General features: G+C 35.5%; 1 protein-coding gene across 1 annotated transcript in view; it reads left to right on the forward strand.

Annotated features, from left to right (window-relative positions):
* LOC6050573 (laccase-4) overlaps positions 1-16,522 on the forward strand; it is a 169,713-nt gene that overhangs the window by 132,911 nt on the left and 20,280 nt on the right. Inside the window, exons 4-6 of the mRNA XM_038261295.1 lie at positions 4,634-5,072; positions 5,134-5,418; positions 9,856-10,331. Coding sequence (XP_038117223.1) covers positions 4,634-5,072; positions 5,134-5,418; positions 9,856-10,331 — 1,200 coding nt within the window. The remainder of the gene's footprint in view (positions 1-4,633; positions 5,073-5,133; positions 5,419-9,855; positions 10,332-16,522) is intronic.

The raw sequence follows: 16,522 nt of genomic DNA on the forward strand, positions 1-16,522 counted from the left end.
AATAAAGCTCGTGTATGGCAGTTTTTGCTTCTATTCTACTCGCGCGCTAATCTAGATGAAGTCCGTATTGGAAGAAATTGAAACGATAAATCAAATCCGGCCTGACACAGAGTCATTGTTTTTGTCCACCTGGTCCGAGACGTGGGCGCCGGCATGTATCATGATCGATGGAGATCGAGCCAACCAGATAAGATTCATCCTGGGCAGTTGTCCTCATAAATTATCTGTGAAAGGCTTCCCAATTCTAAGCGAGCCACCTGTTGAAATGCACTTCCATGAGTCATTTCCGAAATGGTTCCGCCATACAAAGTTCTCCCAATTCCAATCCAATCCAATTCAAACGCTCCAAAAGTGCATTGTGTGGGTGATGCAAAATTCTCACATGAATTCAATTTTGCAAAATTGCAGCCCGAGTGAGTGAGTGAGAGCATGAGTTGATGTGACGCGACGCTGAGTGGTGAAGGCATCACCGGCGATTGCTCACAGGGTAGAGTACGAGAGTGTTCGCTCACACTGCCGTGTTCAAGTTCTTGGCACAGACAAATGCGAGGTTTGGAACATGACTTGGAGACGGAGGGTGCAGTGGGGTGTAACGATCAACACTTTGATCATTTAAAAAATATATGTTGATATTATTATTTTTTATTGAGTTGTTATGCAAAGGTGATTTCTGCTGTAAGATTATATCAAAAAGCATTTTCAAAAAAACAAATGCTAATTTTGTTTTGATATTTTGCCAAATTCATTATTGATTATTGAAAAAAATATCTATAATGAAAGGTTTAATTTGGGAAGGTTAAATATTACCACTTTTACGATGTGATTTTACCTCGATCTAGACTGAAAAAGGGACATTACACCAAAAAAGTTGTAAAATTACACATTTTCAGAGGAAAAATTACACTTTTTTCTAGCAGTACGTTTAGTACGGTATGTCGCATCCTTCCTCTTAAATAGATTCTGTGAAATGTGATTATTTTACAGAATCCTCTCTGCAATGAACACAACACAGTTGAGCTAGCCGCTTAAATCATTTGAATATATATATCAGATGTTTGCAATATTTAATATCGACAAAAATGACTTTCCAGCATACTTTCATCAGACTGAATGCCTTTGTTTTTAGATTGGAAATAGACGAACAGAATTTCAGAAATAATTTTAAAAGGTGATATTTTATAAACAAATGGCTCAGATTTTTTGCCAAAATTATAAAAATTGTGCGCTTGGCAGCAAAAATTGGCAAATCTTAGTAAAAGTTGATTTTCCAGAATTCGCCATTTTTACGTTCAAGTACAAAATGCTGCCAAACTCGTGAATTTTTTTTTGTGTAGATTAAAAAAAAAATAATTCAATTTGATCTGTTATTGTGGTCGATGATTTGTTAACAAATTTATTTTCTTGTTTTAAAAAAAAAGTGTTTTTCTTTTTAATTTACGCTAGTTCAATTTAAAATGGTCTAAAATTCCCAGTTATGAAATATACAAAAAAAATTCAATCCCATTTAAGCAAAAATTATCACATTATTACAATTTTGCTACTGCCAAAAATTTGAAAATAAAATAATTGAAGTAATGAAGATATTGGTCTAAGGGAGCGTTCTTTTGTTACGTAACGCAAAAAATCGGATTTTTAGACTCCCTCCTCCCCCCAAACAAATTTTAAAAATTTTGTATGGGGTGTAACACGTCCGTCCTTTTTAGTATTTTAATTTGCATTTATCTTGTTAAGTTTACGTTTGTTTTCGGTAGTATTTGGCCTATTCTACCACCTCCTATCATTACATTTTGCCTATCTAATTTTTTCATGTTTTTACAGTCACTTTTTCAATTTTTTGTTTGTTTTTCACATTTTCTGCTATAAAATGGCACCATTTTTATTTAAATTGTAAAATATTGCGTAGAGGCATAGTTTGGGACACTACAAAATTACTGCATACTTCTTATTACTTAAAATATAGGAAATGTTAGTAAAAAAACACTGCCAAAGTTGTCCCCTAAAAAAATACATTTTTTAAAACATTGGCAAAGTCACATAAAACAAGTTAAACATTCAACCCATAAATTTTCTAAAATTTTAAGAATTCTTCTTTCCAATGCTTTTTAAAGATCAAAAATTGGTTGAAAAATTGATTTTTGGCGATTTTTTAAATCGCCCGTCTCAAGGTTGCATTTCATAGAAAATTGTGCAAAGAATTCGATAAAGATAAAATTTTAACCCTGAAATGCCCACTAATATTATATTTTAACGATTTAAGTATTAAAATTCAGTTTTGACATATTCCTTATATTTTTATTTGTTTTACTTTATCACCATCGTGCTTCCCGGACAATTTTACATAATATGAACTATTGGCAAGATACAGCGATTTTAATGAAAAAAGTTTGATTTTGCGCAGCACTCGGAAGCACATGGTGTACATTTCAACAAAAAGGGATGAATCCCCCATAGTTCGGTTTTTATATGTGAGAAATTTATCTCGGATTTGAATTTGTAGGATAGAGTGCAGCGCAAAATCAGTCTTTTTTCAGTAAAATCGCTGTATCTCGCCAAAAGTTCATTTTAGTTTGAGGTCTAAATTGATTATTATGTAAAATTGCCCGGAGAACACGATGGTGATAAAATAAATCAAATTAAATAATAATAAAATAATATAATTTAAGTGGGCATTTAACGGTTAAAGTTTTATTTTTATCGAATTCCTTGCACAATTTTCTATAAAATACAACCTGTAGAAAGTCTTTTGAAAAAAAAAAGTTTTTTAGAAAATCGTCAAAAAAGAGGGCGGTGCAAAAAGAAAGAGGGATGGTCCAATCAGCACCAAACTTGGGATTTCTGTTAACTATCAATAGATGAACGTTCCCTCCAAGCTTGGTCCAAATCGGTGAAGGTCGAGTCCAAAAGTGTACTCAGTTGAGATGTTGAGTCAAATTTTTAAATTTTGTAAAATTTTCTCATCACTTCGATTTTTTTTTACAGAGTTTCAAAACATTTTAAAAAAAGCTTAAAATTTATTGTTTGCAAAAATATTTTTCATGGTAATTTTGACCATTGTTTTTATTAATTTTTCATATTTGTTTGTCATAACTGATCTAAAAATCTTTTCCAAATAATACAAGCCTTAAAAACAAAATCATTCTTATTTCGAGCGAAAGAAACTTTTTTGGAAGCTTCGAATGGGTTTTCTCCAAAATTTGTATGAAGTTGATAGGTGATACGGGAAGGCAGCGCCATATTGACAACTCGACTCAAGTTTTTGGAAGCACTTTCAATTAGTTCTTTCTTATGCAGACGCTAAATATAGAGATAGCAAGCAATCTGTAGAGCTTGATTTAAGTTGAACAGAAGTTGTCCCAAAACTGGCGTCCCGTTTCACCTTAATCCAGCTGACCCCACACTCTCCACAAAGGGTGCACCCGGCAAAACACGCGAGAAGACCTCGTTCTTCCCATAGTCTACAAGGCAGTGCAGTGTGCAGTCGACTCCGGCATGGCGCTGCTGTTGCTACTATAAATAACCATACGTGGGAACCGTAATCAATTGCGAAAAGAGCTCGGATTTGCTATTTGCATGTGCAATAAGGTAACGTGCAAGCAGCGACCACGTGGTTCAGCAAGGGGAGGGAGGGGAAGTGGGGGTTCACTGTACGTCACCTTCAGGAACGTTTTGCATATTCGAGCACTCGAACAAATCCGATGATTCTTCTGCTGGCTTTTGCAACCAAATGCAAGTGCAAGTTGTAATTCCTCTCTTGCATATGCACCAGTAGAGGAGGGGGGGGGACATCTATAAATTACGTTGATAGTATTTGCTGACTTTTGCTGACTCTTGTCTTTGTCTGTAGACCAAAAAAAGAGCTGGTTGTCGGTACGAGTCTACGTGATATATGGATGCTCCCTTGGGATTCACCCTTCCTAGTTTGGGAAGCTAACCGTCAGCATCATCGTAACGCTCCAGGTTTGGATTTCACACAGAGTTGAGGGCTGATCAATAGCTCGTTGCTGCAGCTTGCGAAAGGTTGCAAAAACAACAACAACAGCAAACTCTACTTTTGGAGAGCTTCGACATCCAATAGCAGTTCAGACCAACACCTGCTTTGCATGCTGGGTTACCTTGGGCGGGGTTGCCTGGGAAACGAACAGAGGTTCCTCTATTGGGAAGTTAAGGGCGATATGCACCGCTTTGTAAAAGCTGTGTTGAACATTTTTATAGTAAAACTTGGATATCACCCTTCCAATGGTTCCCATGCTCCAATAACGTTCCCATGACACGTCCTACGACCTGTGCCGGCAACGAATGCCGTAATAGCTTGTAAAATGGAGTTGGGGTGGGGGGTCGGTCCACAATTAGACCCCCCAGTCTCCACTTACACATAGCTCAACGTGATCTCAACTGGACCAATTTGAATGGTTCGAGTCCAATGACTAAGCACTCACATTTCCTGAAGGCGTTTTCCAATCGAGTCGAGCTGAGTTCGGTCAACAGGTCCCCTCTTGATTACAGCCTCCGTACAGAGCAGCAGCACCGGCCACACCGTCTAATTAGCACCAACCCTGTTATCACTGCGAGAACATGGCACTCTCTTACCTCTAGCTGAATCATTATGCTAATTTAAGTTCACATGACCATCCAGTCCTAATCTCCTTCTCCATTCTCTCCCCCCGCTCCACAGAAGACAAAATCTCCGCCGACCAGACGCCCGCCTCGTCCTGGTGGAACTCGCACATCTCCGACTCCCTGCCCGCCGCCAAGAACTACTTCCAGGCCACGCACGGTCTCGTCCAGACGCACCCGTCCTTCGGCAAGACCGGCCCGTCGGCCCTTCCACTGACCTCAGGGTCACGACCCAGCAGCAGCAGTCCCCTGCTGGCCAGCGGGTTCCCCTCGATCGCCAACCCGAACCCCCGGTCTCCGTTCCGTCATTTGGACTTTAGCACCAGCGCGACCGCCGAACTGCGCCGCAATCCCAGCCTGTCCGCCCCGGACGAGTGTGCCCGCGCTTGCCGCGAGGGAGAACCGCCGAGGATCTGCTACTACCACTTCACCGTCGAGTACTACACCGTGCTGGGAGCGTAAGTTGAACTTCCAAAATCCAACAGATCCAAAACTGACCCTCTTCCTTCTTCTTCGCAGTGCCTGCCAGGTGTGCACCCCGAACGCGACCAACACCGTGTGGAGTCACTGCCAGTGCGTGCTGGCCGATGGAGTTGAGCGAGGTATTCTGACGGCGAACCGGATGATCCCTGGGCCGAGTATTCAGGTGTGCGAGAACGATAAGGTGGTCATTGATGTGGAGAACCACATGGAGGGTATGGAGTTGACGATCCATTGGCACGGACTGTGGCAGAAGGGAACGCAGTACTACGACGGTGTGCCGTTTGTGACGCAGTGCCCCATCCAGCAGGGAAATACGTTCAGGTGAGTGGAATTAAATATGTATTATTATTAATCTTCATAAATCATAAAATCACTTAACATCTAATTGAGAATCTCTTAACTTTCGAAAAAATACGGTATTTTGTGAAAATTTTATTATTTTCGAAAAATAACTCTAATAAACTGAAAAAGCATACCCATATTGCAAATTTTGAAAATTTTAGTATTTTCGAAAAAAATACGGAAATTTCTGAAAATTTCAGTATTTAAAAAAAACTCAAATAATTTGAAAAAGCATACATAATCTCGCTTGGTTTGATACCCATATTGCAAATTTTGAAAATTTGAGCATTTTTTCAAAATACGGTATTTTCTAAAAAAAAAAATAATTTAAAAAAATATTTAATGGAGTGAAAAAAAACATAAAAAATCACTTCGCTAGAAACCTATATGGCAAACTGTGACAATTTAAATATTTTCGGAAAAAATACGATATTTTGTAAACATTTTTTCTTTTAATCATAACTTTGCAAATACTTGAGCAAAAGACTTTCTACAGGTTGCATTTTATAGAAAATTGTCCAAGGAATTTGATAAAAGAATTTAACCCTTAAATGCTCACAAATATTATATTTTAAAGTTTTAAGTATTAACATTCAGTTTTGACCTATTCCTTATATTTTTATTTGATTTATTTTATCACCATCGTGTTCCCCGGACAATTTTACATAATAATCAATGTAGACCTCAAACTAAAATGAACTATTGGCGAGATACAGCCATTTTACTGAAAAAAAAAGTATGATTTTGCGCAGCACTTGGAAGTACATGGTGTACTTTTCAACAAAAAGGGATGAATCCCGCATAGCTCAGTTTTTATATGTGAGAAACTTATTTCGGATTTGAATTCATAGGAAAGAGTGCAGTAAAACCACATTATCTCGCCAATAGTTTATTTTAGTTTGAGACCTACATTGATTATTATGTAAAATTGTCTGGGGAACACAATGGTGATAAAATAAATCAAATAAAAACATAATGAATTGGTCAAAACTGATTTTCAATACTTAAAAACGTTTAAATATAATATTAGTGGGCATTTAAAGGTTAAAATTGTATTTTTATCGAATCCCTTGGACAATTCTCCATACAATGCAACCTGTAGAAAGTATTTTGCTCAAATAGTTGCAAAGTTATGTTTAAAAGAAAATTATTTTTTTTTAAAAATCGTCAAAAAAGAGGGCGGTGCCAAAAATTGAGGGATGGTCCAATCAGCAGCAAATTTGGGATTTTTGGTAACAATCGATAGATGAACGTTCCCTCCAAGTTTGGTCCAAATTAGTGAAGGTCGAATCCAAAAGTGTACTAAATTGACCTGAAATGACTCATATTCTTAGTGAAAGCATTGAAAATTTAACATCATATGGTTGAATTAATCGATTTGAGAAAGACTTTAAAAATGAATTATCGTCCATCATCGGCTATCGTCCCGACGATAACGATAACCATTATCGTTATCGTTATCATCCTTGCTGTTCGGGTAACATAACTATAGAACTGAAAATTTCTCAATCTCTATAAAGGCTCACATCCTGTGAATCAAAAATCATACACACATAGAAAGTTGCATCACACAGCAAAAAATGTGTAGAATTGAAAGGTTTAGCATAACTTATTTTATGAGTTACATGTTATCAATTTAGATCGAAATGGTGGCATTACAACGGTAAAGTGGTAAATTTAAACATTTTTAGAGGCAAAATTAAACATTGTATTTACATAAAAGATCCTGATTCAGTGTCTTAAATCATCATTTGCTACACAGCAAAAAATCCGATGGTAAAATCGCATGCAAAAGCATGCACATCACCTTCGTCAAAATAAACACTTAATATTACACACTGCATGTACATTTTTTGCAACACACAAAAAAAAGTTGCAACCGACGGGATTTAAACCCAGCACCAACAGTAAGGACTGGTGCCTTAGCCCACTCGGCCATCAGACCGATGTAAAGCTGCATGGATAAATGCATATGTGAGCTTGACATTTCGGTCAAGTAGGTTTCCCGTACTGATGGGCTACATATTTCAAGATGTAAAATCACATAAAATTGCATAAAATAATGCAATATTTATTTTACACCCAGGTCTTTTACACGCAGCTGGATTACTACTTTTTTAGCTGTGTACACAGAAAAAAATGTTGTATTTTTGAAGGTTGATAATTTGGTAGGTTGAATATTACCTCTTTTTTGAGTAATATTACATAAAAATTATGTAAAAATTTGACCCTGATGAATATTCATCATAAAACTGATAAATATTCAACAATTCCTGATGTAATATTACACATTTTTTTTTTTTACACAAATCTGTCACCATTTCCTGGTGAATATTACCACCATTTTTTTCTGTGTGATTAACTTAATTTTTTACACATTAATTCAGGTAAAATTACAATAAAAAGAAAGAAAAATAAACATCAAATTATCAACAATCTAAAATTAATCTTTGGTAACTTTACATCTGGGAATTGGAAAAGATTTTGTGTACCGTCAGTGGGGGTGACTATGGGTCAAAAAACGATACACCTCTCGTATTTTCTTAATAACAAAAACAATTTAAATAACATCGAAAATCTTTCAACGTACATTTGTTCTTAGATAGTTTACTAACATTTTCCCAAAATATGGTTGATTTTGATGAACACTACCTTAAATGCCTATTGTTTGAAAATTGACCCAATCTCACCCCTTAGAGGGGGTGACATTGGGTCAAATGAAACTAAAATGATGCTCAAATACAACGATATGGTAAAAACAAGTCATCCAACAGTGTTTCTTGTTCGAGGGAATCGGGTTGACACGCTACAATGTTTGAAGTGGAGATTTTCAAACATTTGGGTAGTTTTCGAGCAATTCTAACAAAAATATTAGAAAAATGATTTTTCGAGAGGTAATTTTTGGCCAAAAACGTACCCCAACTTTAGACAGCTGCCAAAATAGCAGGATTTGTTCTAGGAACGAGATTTTTTCAGCGAAGTCATCTTAAGATGTCCCCTACACAACCCTTTCAACAGAATTCATTTTCATTGAGAAGAACCTGAGAAATTGTAAAATCAGTCAAAAATCACTTTGACCCAATCTCACCCCCCAGACCCAATGTCACCCCCACTGACGGTAATCGTTAACATTACCCTTATAAAATTGTAAATGTACATCATTCAGCATGTAATTTCACATAATCAACATTGTTAAGTTTTTCTTTCGGTTCTGAGTTAATAGGTTTATATGAAAATGGGTCTTTGAGTTAATATTATTTTTTTATCACTGAAATTACTGACAAAGATGATTCAGATCCAAAGAAATACCAAAAAATAATAATTTTTCATAATCTAAAACAACAAAAGTGTTTGTAAAAGGACAAATAAATACCTTAAAATCTTATCCCAAGATTCCGTTGACTGTTCCACCATATTTTTCATGGCTTTACAGTAAAGCTCGAATTTTGAATGTTTTTCAGCACCATCCGTTGGTTTATTAATATTTTGCCACAACAATGTGTTCTGCCCTCATTTATCTAACCAGAAGTTGAATTAAACAATTTTGAATGATTTTATGAAAACATCGCCGAAACAACAAGTGGTATTATGTCATGTCTATCTAATCTAATCTAATCTAATCTAATCTAATCTAATCTAATCTAATCTAATCAGACCCATAGCGCAGCCAATCTTTCGAAGGGATCCTGGAGAGTGCCTTAGGTTAGATGACGCCTAGCACTCTTCTTGTCATTTATTAACACTTGCAGTGCGCCATTGCAATTAGAATGCATTGAAACATCGCTTAGTTACATCAAACTCCAAATATTTTTGAAATACTTTCTTCTTCAATATTTTGCGAAACTAAGCTAGAAATCTCCAAGCGATAAATTGATAACTTGTGAAGAGCATTGATTACACAAGTTGTTTATTGATATCTTGAATTAATCTCAATAAAACAGCTGTCAATTTTTACAGATTTTGTGTTAAAAAGTGTGTAATATTGTCTTGAAAATGAAATGTGTAATTTTACTTGTTATACCTAAATTTAAGTAATATTTACGGTACAACAAGAGGTAGTATCAACCTTCTAAAATTGAACCTTTTTCACTTTTGAGGTCAATCTCAGAGAATCTGTAATACTACCTCTTTTTTATATTTTCACCGCCGTTTGTGTTCAACATATTTTTTTTCAACAAATTTCAATTTTAAACACTCCATTAAGTTAAGGATTTTGCTGTGTTCACATTTAATAAATTATTAAATCTGGAAGGTGACAAATTAAGATGATACCCTTAACCATTTTATTAAACTTTTACACATTTTTTGTGTAAAATAGCAATCACAGAGAAAATTATGTAAATTTTTTAAAAGTAATTTTGTCACATGCATTAAACATGAGTGAATTAACTCAATCCTTCTTTCCCTCCTCCCCAGATATCAATGGACCGGTAACGCCGGCACCCACTTCTGGCACGCCCACACCGGTCTCCAAAAGCTGGACGGTCTGTACGGCAGCATCGTCGTCCGCCAGCCCCCATCGCGCGATCCCAACTCCCACCTGTACGACTTCGATCTGACCACGCACATCATGCTCGTCAGCGATTGGCTCCACGAGGACGCCGCCGAACGTTACCCGGGTCGTCTGGCCGTCAACACCGGCCAGGATCCCGAATCGCTGCTCATCAACGGCAAGGGCCAGTTCCGCGATCCCAACACCGGCTTCATGACCAACACCCCGCTGGAGATCTTCACCATCACGCCCGGCCGTCGCTACCGGTTCCGTATGATCAACGCGTTTGCTTCGGTTTGCCCCGCCCAGGTCACCATCGAAGGACACGGCCTGACCGTGATCGCCACCGACGGAGAACCCGTGCACCCGGTGCAGGTCAACACCATCATCTCGTTCTCTGGTGAGTTAGATATATTTTCTTTTTTTTACTGGTGACATCTAGCGGGATTTTTGAAATGAGCCTAAATGTAGGCTTCAATTTATATTAGCTTCCTAGAATAAAAAAAAAATCAAATAGCTCACACTTACTCGATTGAATTAAAATTTTCTCGGAATTCCATAATTTTACTGCTCATCCCGCTGGTTTCGTAACAATTGAGCCGCGAGTGTAAACCACACCGGGAAAACCAATTAAAATTAAATAACAACGCGACCACGTGAGCGCTGGATGTGTGCTTTCAATTAAGGTTTTTCCCGGAATTTCCCGGTAATCAATTTTGGTCGAATGTTCCTGCTGGCAGTACATCGGAACGGTCTCCACACTGATTAACCCCCAAGGGGTAGATTAATTACTGAAGCGAGTTGATTGTGCCACTTTTTGGTGATTTAAAAATACAAAGTTTGTATAGTGGACAAGATTATTTGAAAAAAAAAAATTACTCGATAGACAGTTGACAATTCACCCTTCAAAAATACATTTGAAGGGATTTTACCACCGTTACAATGAAGGGAACCCTTGTTGAATTATTCCATAAAAGAGTGCGAAGCGCGATAATTTTGGCTAATGGTTTTTCATGGATAATCATCAGTTCAGAATGATTCAAATATAACATTTGATTGGTTTTTACTTCAAACGAAGCGATTGATAAAAAAAACTAGGTTTCTATTTGAATTGATGCAAATTGTTTTTTCAAGAAATTGATAAAAATAAATTAGAAAAGCAGAACATTTTTTTGCATCATTTTAATTAAATTGAAAAAACAACACATTTGGTAAAAAAAAGACATAAAAAACCAACAGTATAAAAGTGAACTACATAAAATATCGAAAAAAAAATTCTTGTGATATGTTGGGCCATTGTACTCAAACTTGACCCCAAAAAAGCTCCAAAGTTATTTAGAAATTTAATCCAAGATGATGAATAAAATAAAACACGTTGCAAATTGAAAAAATTAAAGTTTCTATTAACAAAATTCTGAGATACGATTCTTTGAATTCGGAATTCGATACATTAATTGAACAAAAAGCACCATGTGACTCCAGCAAAATATTCTGGGAAATAATTTCGACGGAGAAGCACGGTACTTAAGTTTGATTGATGAATGGAAACCCAATTTTATTTCAGAAATTCAATTTTTCGATATTCCACATAACTTTAAACTTCTTGAAAAATCATTTTAAAAATATATTTACAGCTGTGTGCCCTTTGGTCCCGAGACCTTCAAATTATCAAACAAAGTTTTCATTTGATCTTTTTTGTGTATTCAAATTTCTTAGCATTTTTCCTTATAACTCCAACCATTACCTTTCTTTTCAAATATGGCGAGCCAAAATTAGTTAACCCATTTTGGAGACATGATTTTTTGAAGAGAGTTGTTTTTTGCGAAAATCGCAAAAAGGCATGTTTTGGTTGGTTATATGTATATTTGGATAGGATCACCCTAATCACCAAACAAAAAAAAATACGAGTCTAATTGTTTTGGCCAAGGAACTCACATACCAAATTTTAGCCAAATCGGTTTCGAGAATTTCCTTCATTTTTGAAATTTGCATGTACACCTATAGTTTTTTTTTATTTTCAAATTTCGACTTGAGACCACTGATTAGAAAAAGACGTAAAACATTAGGAAAAAAATATTTTCGCGAATTGCAATTTCGAGAAAATAATTTAACTGTTACAATTTTTATTTTAAGAAATACTTCTTTTTGTCACAAAATTCCGAAAATTATGTTTGATATTGACACTCAGATATTTTCTACTGCCCTCATGACATCAACCGAGGGACACAATATTAAAATAAAATGTAGAATAGCCTGACAAATAAAGTAAAGCTGGGTTACCGTTTATATTTTATTGTTGAAAGCTTTCTCAGCTTTTCAAAAATGTGAAATTTTGTTAATTTTTGTTAAGAAGCACCGAAGAAACGACGAAATTTCTACCGTACAAACTAGTTTTTTTTTTAAAATACTACGCAGACAAAAGAATATAAGCAAATCAGCTGAAACTTTGCCGTTTTTCACTAATTTTTTTTTAATATGTTTAAAATTGTCATTTATTTTCTATGCAATAAGATCAACATTTCAAAATAGATTATCTCATTACCCGAGCTGACGGTAATAACAAAATTCATGCCATTCCAATAACAAATACTGTTAAAATAACAAAAAGTATTATGGAATCTTCTTGAAAAATCAATTTTTACATAAGGGTTTAATAACATTTTATGTTATCATAACAAAAAAATGTTATTGGTCTGATATTGGTAGAAGGCCAAACAACTTTGGAATAACATTTTTTGTTATGGATGTTATTGGGATGATCGGATAAGTTCTTAAAATAACAAAATATAATAACAAAGATTTGTTCGAAGAATAACTAAAAGTGTTATTAGTCTGTTATTACAAAAACAATCCAATAACAAAAAAATCATAGCGACAAATAACAAATCTTGTTATAGATAACATAAAATGTTATTGGCCTAGTATTTTAAAATATCAAAAAATGTTATTCCCAAGTTTTTTCCGTCTTCTCGGGAATTGTGCCCATCTGAAGCAAATCTGTATACGATTGAGCTAAATAGTTACAGATTGTCACAATTACGACAGATAAATTATTATCTAATGTTGATAAGTTGTAAAACTATTGAGGCATGTTTCTGTTGAGGCATTATCTCGCAGCATGTTTCCCGCATAAAATCTAAAAATTTTGTATGAATCGTCAAATACTCGTTAGGAATAAAATTAATACCAAATATTTTGTTCATGCAAATCTGTTAAGAATCTTACCTCAAATGTACAATTAATTCTTGATTTTATTCTAAATTGGATTTTTAGGTTTCGAAACCCTTTCCACAGATAAGAAACGTAAATAAACAAGATGCAAATAGAACAGGTTCACTGTAGTCATGTCTTAAGTTTATCACCGATTTTATTTAAAGATTGCCTGGAGACGCAGTTTCTAAAATTAAAGTTTGCAGATAAAAATAGTTATGAAATACTGTTTACAATCATCATATAAATAAAATTAGCAAAACCACCGATCTTATTCCAATAAACTATTAAACTGTCACATAAATCTCTATTCAAACACAAATTGCAACATTTCCTTTAAGAACATCTGTCTCAATTCAATGTCACGAACAACAGCGTGACCTCTGCCAACACACACACATCTGCAGAGAGAGAGAGAAAAACTTTAATCGAAAAAGTTGTCTCTGACATTGAGGTTGGGTCGCAACATTTTCCGGACCACATTCGAACCAAAGTGTGCTCGGTGCAATACACGCTCAAAAATGTTGCTGTTCTCCAGCCCCAATTTGCACCCAGTCCAGTCAGTTTGGCGGTGAAGTGGGTTGCAATTTCAATCTTTTTTTTTTCGCTACTTGTTTTCCAAATTGCACTTTTTTATCAAAGTTTATTGCGCCATGTTACTGGGGCGTCGGATTATGATTTGTGTGTTTGAATTTCACCGCACCTTTGCGTGCAGTGCACCACAACGATCAACAACTCTCGAAAATGCATCAAATCACGCATGCAATTGCAGTCAGCTCCTAGCCCGGAGGGACGGAGTGTGGTTTTTTTGGTACAGGATTTGATCAATTTTTGAAAGTACAACCTGAATAAAGCTTCAAAAAATAAGTTTGATGTCAGAGTTGTATCAGCCTTCGGCTGAAAAAAAAACCTTTTTTTTAATTTAAAAAAAGGTTTACAAAATCAACCCCATCCTGTACAAAACACAATGTTGAGCATCCTGTGAAGTTGAAGTACACGCTGGCTGTGGTCGTCACAACTCATTTTCAACTTCAAACACGTATTGCACTTGGGCCGCTGCCCCCGGGAGGAGCAAGCTCAAGTTCATCTAATAAATGTACAAACGCACAGAAATTTCACTCAACAATGTGTGATGATCCCGGATGAGCGCGGTTGGTAAGGTTAGTATTTTCACTTTTTACAAACTAAAAAAGCATTTCTAAAATACATAAAACATAATCATACACACTTAGATTTTTACCGAGTTCGGTAAAGTGTACTGAAATTTCAACTTTTGTATAAAACTGAAATTTACCAAATTCGATAAGAGAGCAACTCTCTACGAAATCGGCCGATTTAGACCATTTTTATTTTTTGTATTTTTTGATTTAACTTAAACTTTGTGGGGGCCTTACCAAATAAGCTATTTTGCGTCATTGGTTCACCCATACAAGTCTCCATACAAAAATGGTATGTAAATATTCAATCAACTGTAACTTTTGAGTGAATTTTCTGATCAATTTGGTGTCTTCGGCAAAGTTGTAGGTATTGTTGAGGACTTTTGAGAAAAATAGGTACACGGAAAAAAAAGTTGCAGATTTTCTAATCCACTTTTTTTTTTACTAAAACTCAATTTCTCAAAATACGTATTTTTTGATTTTTGAGATTTTTGATATGTTTTAAGGGACAAAACTCCGCAACTTTTGAGCCATAGAGAAACATGGTCAAAAAATCTGCCACCGAGTAATGAATTTTTGAAAAAAATAGTGATTTTTCCAAAAAAAACGAAGTTTCATGCAAAAACAAATTTGACCTTATTTTTTAATGCAAAATTGAATTTGCAATCGAAAAGTACTCAACAGATTTTTTGATAAAAGGCTCCGTTTTCAAGATTTAGCCACCGAAAGTTCGATTTTAATTTTTTTTAAATAAAAACCAAAACCATAGAAATTTTATTTGAACAATATACATGTCAAACTTTTGTTTACCTACAAGGCTAATACAATTTATTTTAAAATATAAAGTCGATAAAGGGAAAACCAGAGTCTCACCGTTGCTCTTTGCGAGGCAAGGCCTGTTTCGATCGTGTTTGGCCTGCGTCGTTGTTTCGCGCGGGAGAAAAAGGAAGAAAAAAGTGATTTGAAAGAAGCTGGCCAATCTCGCCGTTGCTCTTTGCGAAGCAAGGCCTGCTTCGATCGTGTTTAGCCTCTGTTGTTTTATTTGTGGTTGCATCTCGAGTATTAGTTTTCAAATTATTGTTTTTTTACAGCTTCTTGGAATTCTGTGAAATTAACTGTCTACATGTAAATGTATCTACTCACTATGATTTATTTAAATGTTCCTATTATTCCTCATCCTATACCTTTCCTGTAACAAACCATCTCCTCATACCATATATGATCAAATTGCTTCAATTAACGAGACTTTCTAAAACAGCATGGGAACCATCTGGAGCATTTAGATTTTAGTTTACTGCTATTTTTTACAGCATACATTTTATTTTTTTACTATATTTATTATATTTATTATTATTACAAAACTATATGCTTTTATATAATACACTACAGACTCACATTTACACTTACAAACCTTCAAATCATTTAATACATTACGCATTGAACCATTTTCATCGGCCCGATGAAATTCTCCTAACCCCCATTCCAAACCTCCCAAAAATATTCCGTTCACTTTTAAAAGTCGCATGGGTTCCCTGCACTTTTGCCACTAGTGAACAACAAAAACATCCCCTCCCAAATCCCCACGGGACTGTATGGGCGTAGCCTTGGAGCACAGTGTGGAAATTTTCGTTCTTAGATATTTTTGGTTGTACCGAGCAGCAATCAAATTGTCTAAGAATATTGAATTGACCATTGTGGCACCCCCTACAGCGTGGTGCAGACCCGTAGGGGAGAGTGGGGAGACTTGATCCCCGGGGAGACTTGATCCCAAGCCTATATCTCGTCAGCATGTGGGTAAAACAATTAGCTTTGTTCTAGAAAGTTGTGCGAAATTGACTAAAACTCATTGTAGAAAACAAAGAAAAAAATAAAAAAATTGTTAGATTGAGTTAAACACATTTTTCTAAGAAGTGCTGCAAAAAACTTTCAAGAGATCTTTTTTCTTTGGTTTGATAAGTATAGAAAACACTCAAAAATTATTCAAAAAAATATTTTTTATGCATGCATTGTTTGATAAACATATCAACTCCAAAACCTTACGCATTTGACGTTAAATTTATCGTCATACTATTTTTACAATCAATTGTTTAAAAAAGTGCGTTTAGGGAGACTTGATCCCTGCATTTTTACAGTCACTGGAATCAGCGTCAAGATTAAATAATTGGGCTGGGTTTTCGTACATAGTTTCCTTTAGTATAGTTGTACATAACTTACTGCAGTTTGA

This window comes from Culex quinquefasciatus, chromosome 3, assembly GCF_015732765.1.
Source record: "Culex quinquefasciatus strain JHB chromosome 3, VPISU_Cqui_1.0_pri_paternal, whole genome shotgun sequence".
Classification (NCBI taxonomy): domain Eukaryota; kingdom Metazoa; phylum Arthropoda; class Insecta; order Diptera; family Culicidae; genus Culex; species Culex quinquefasciatus.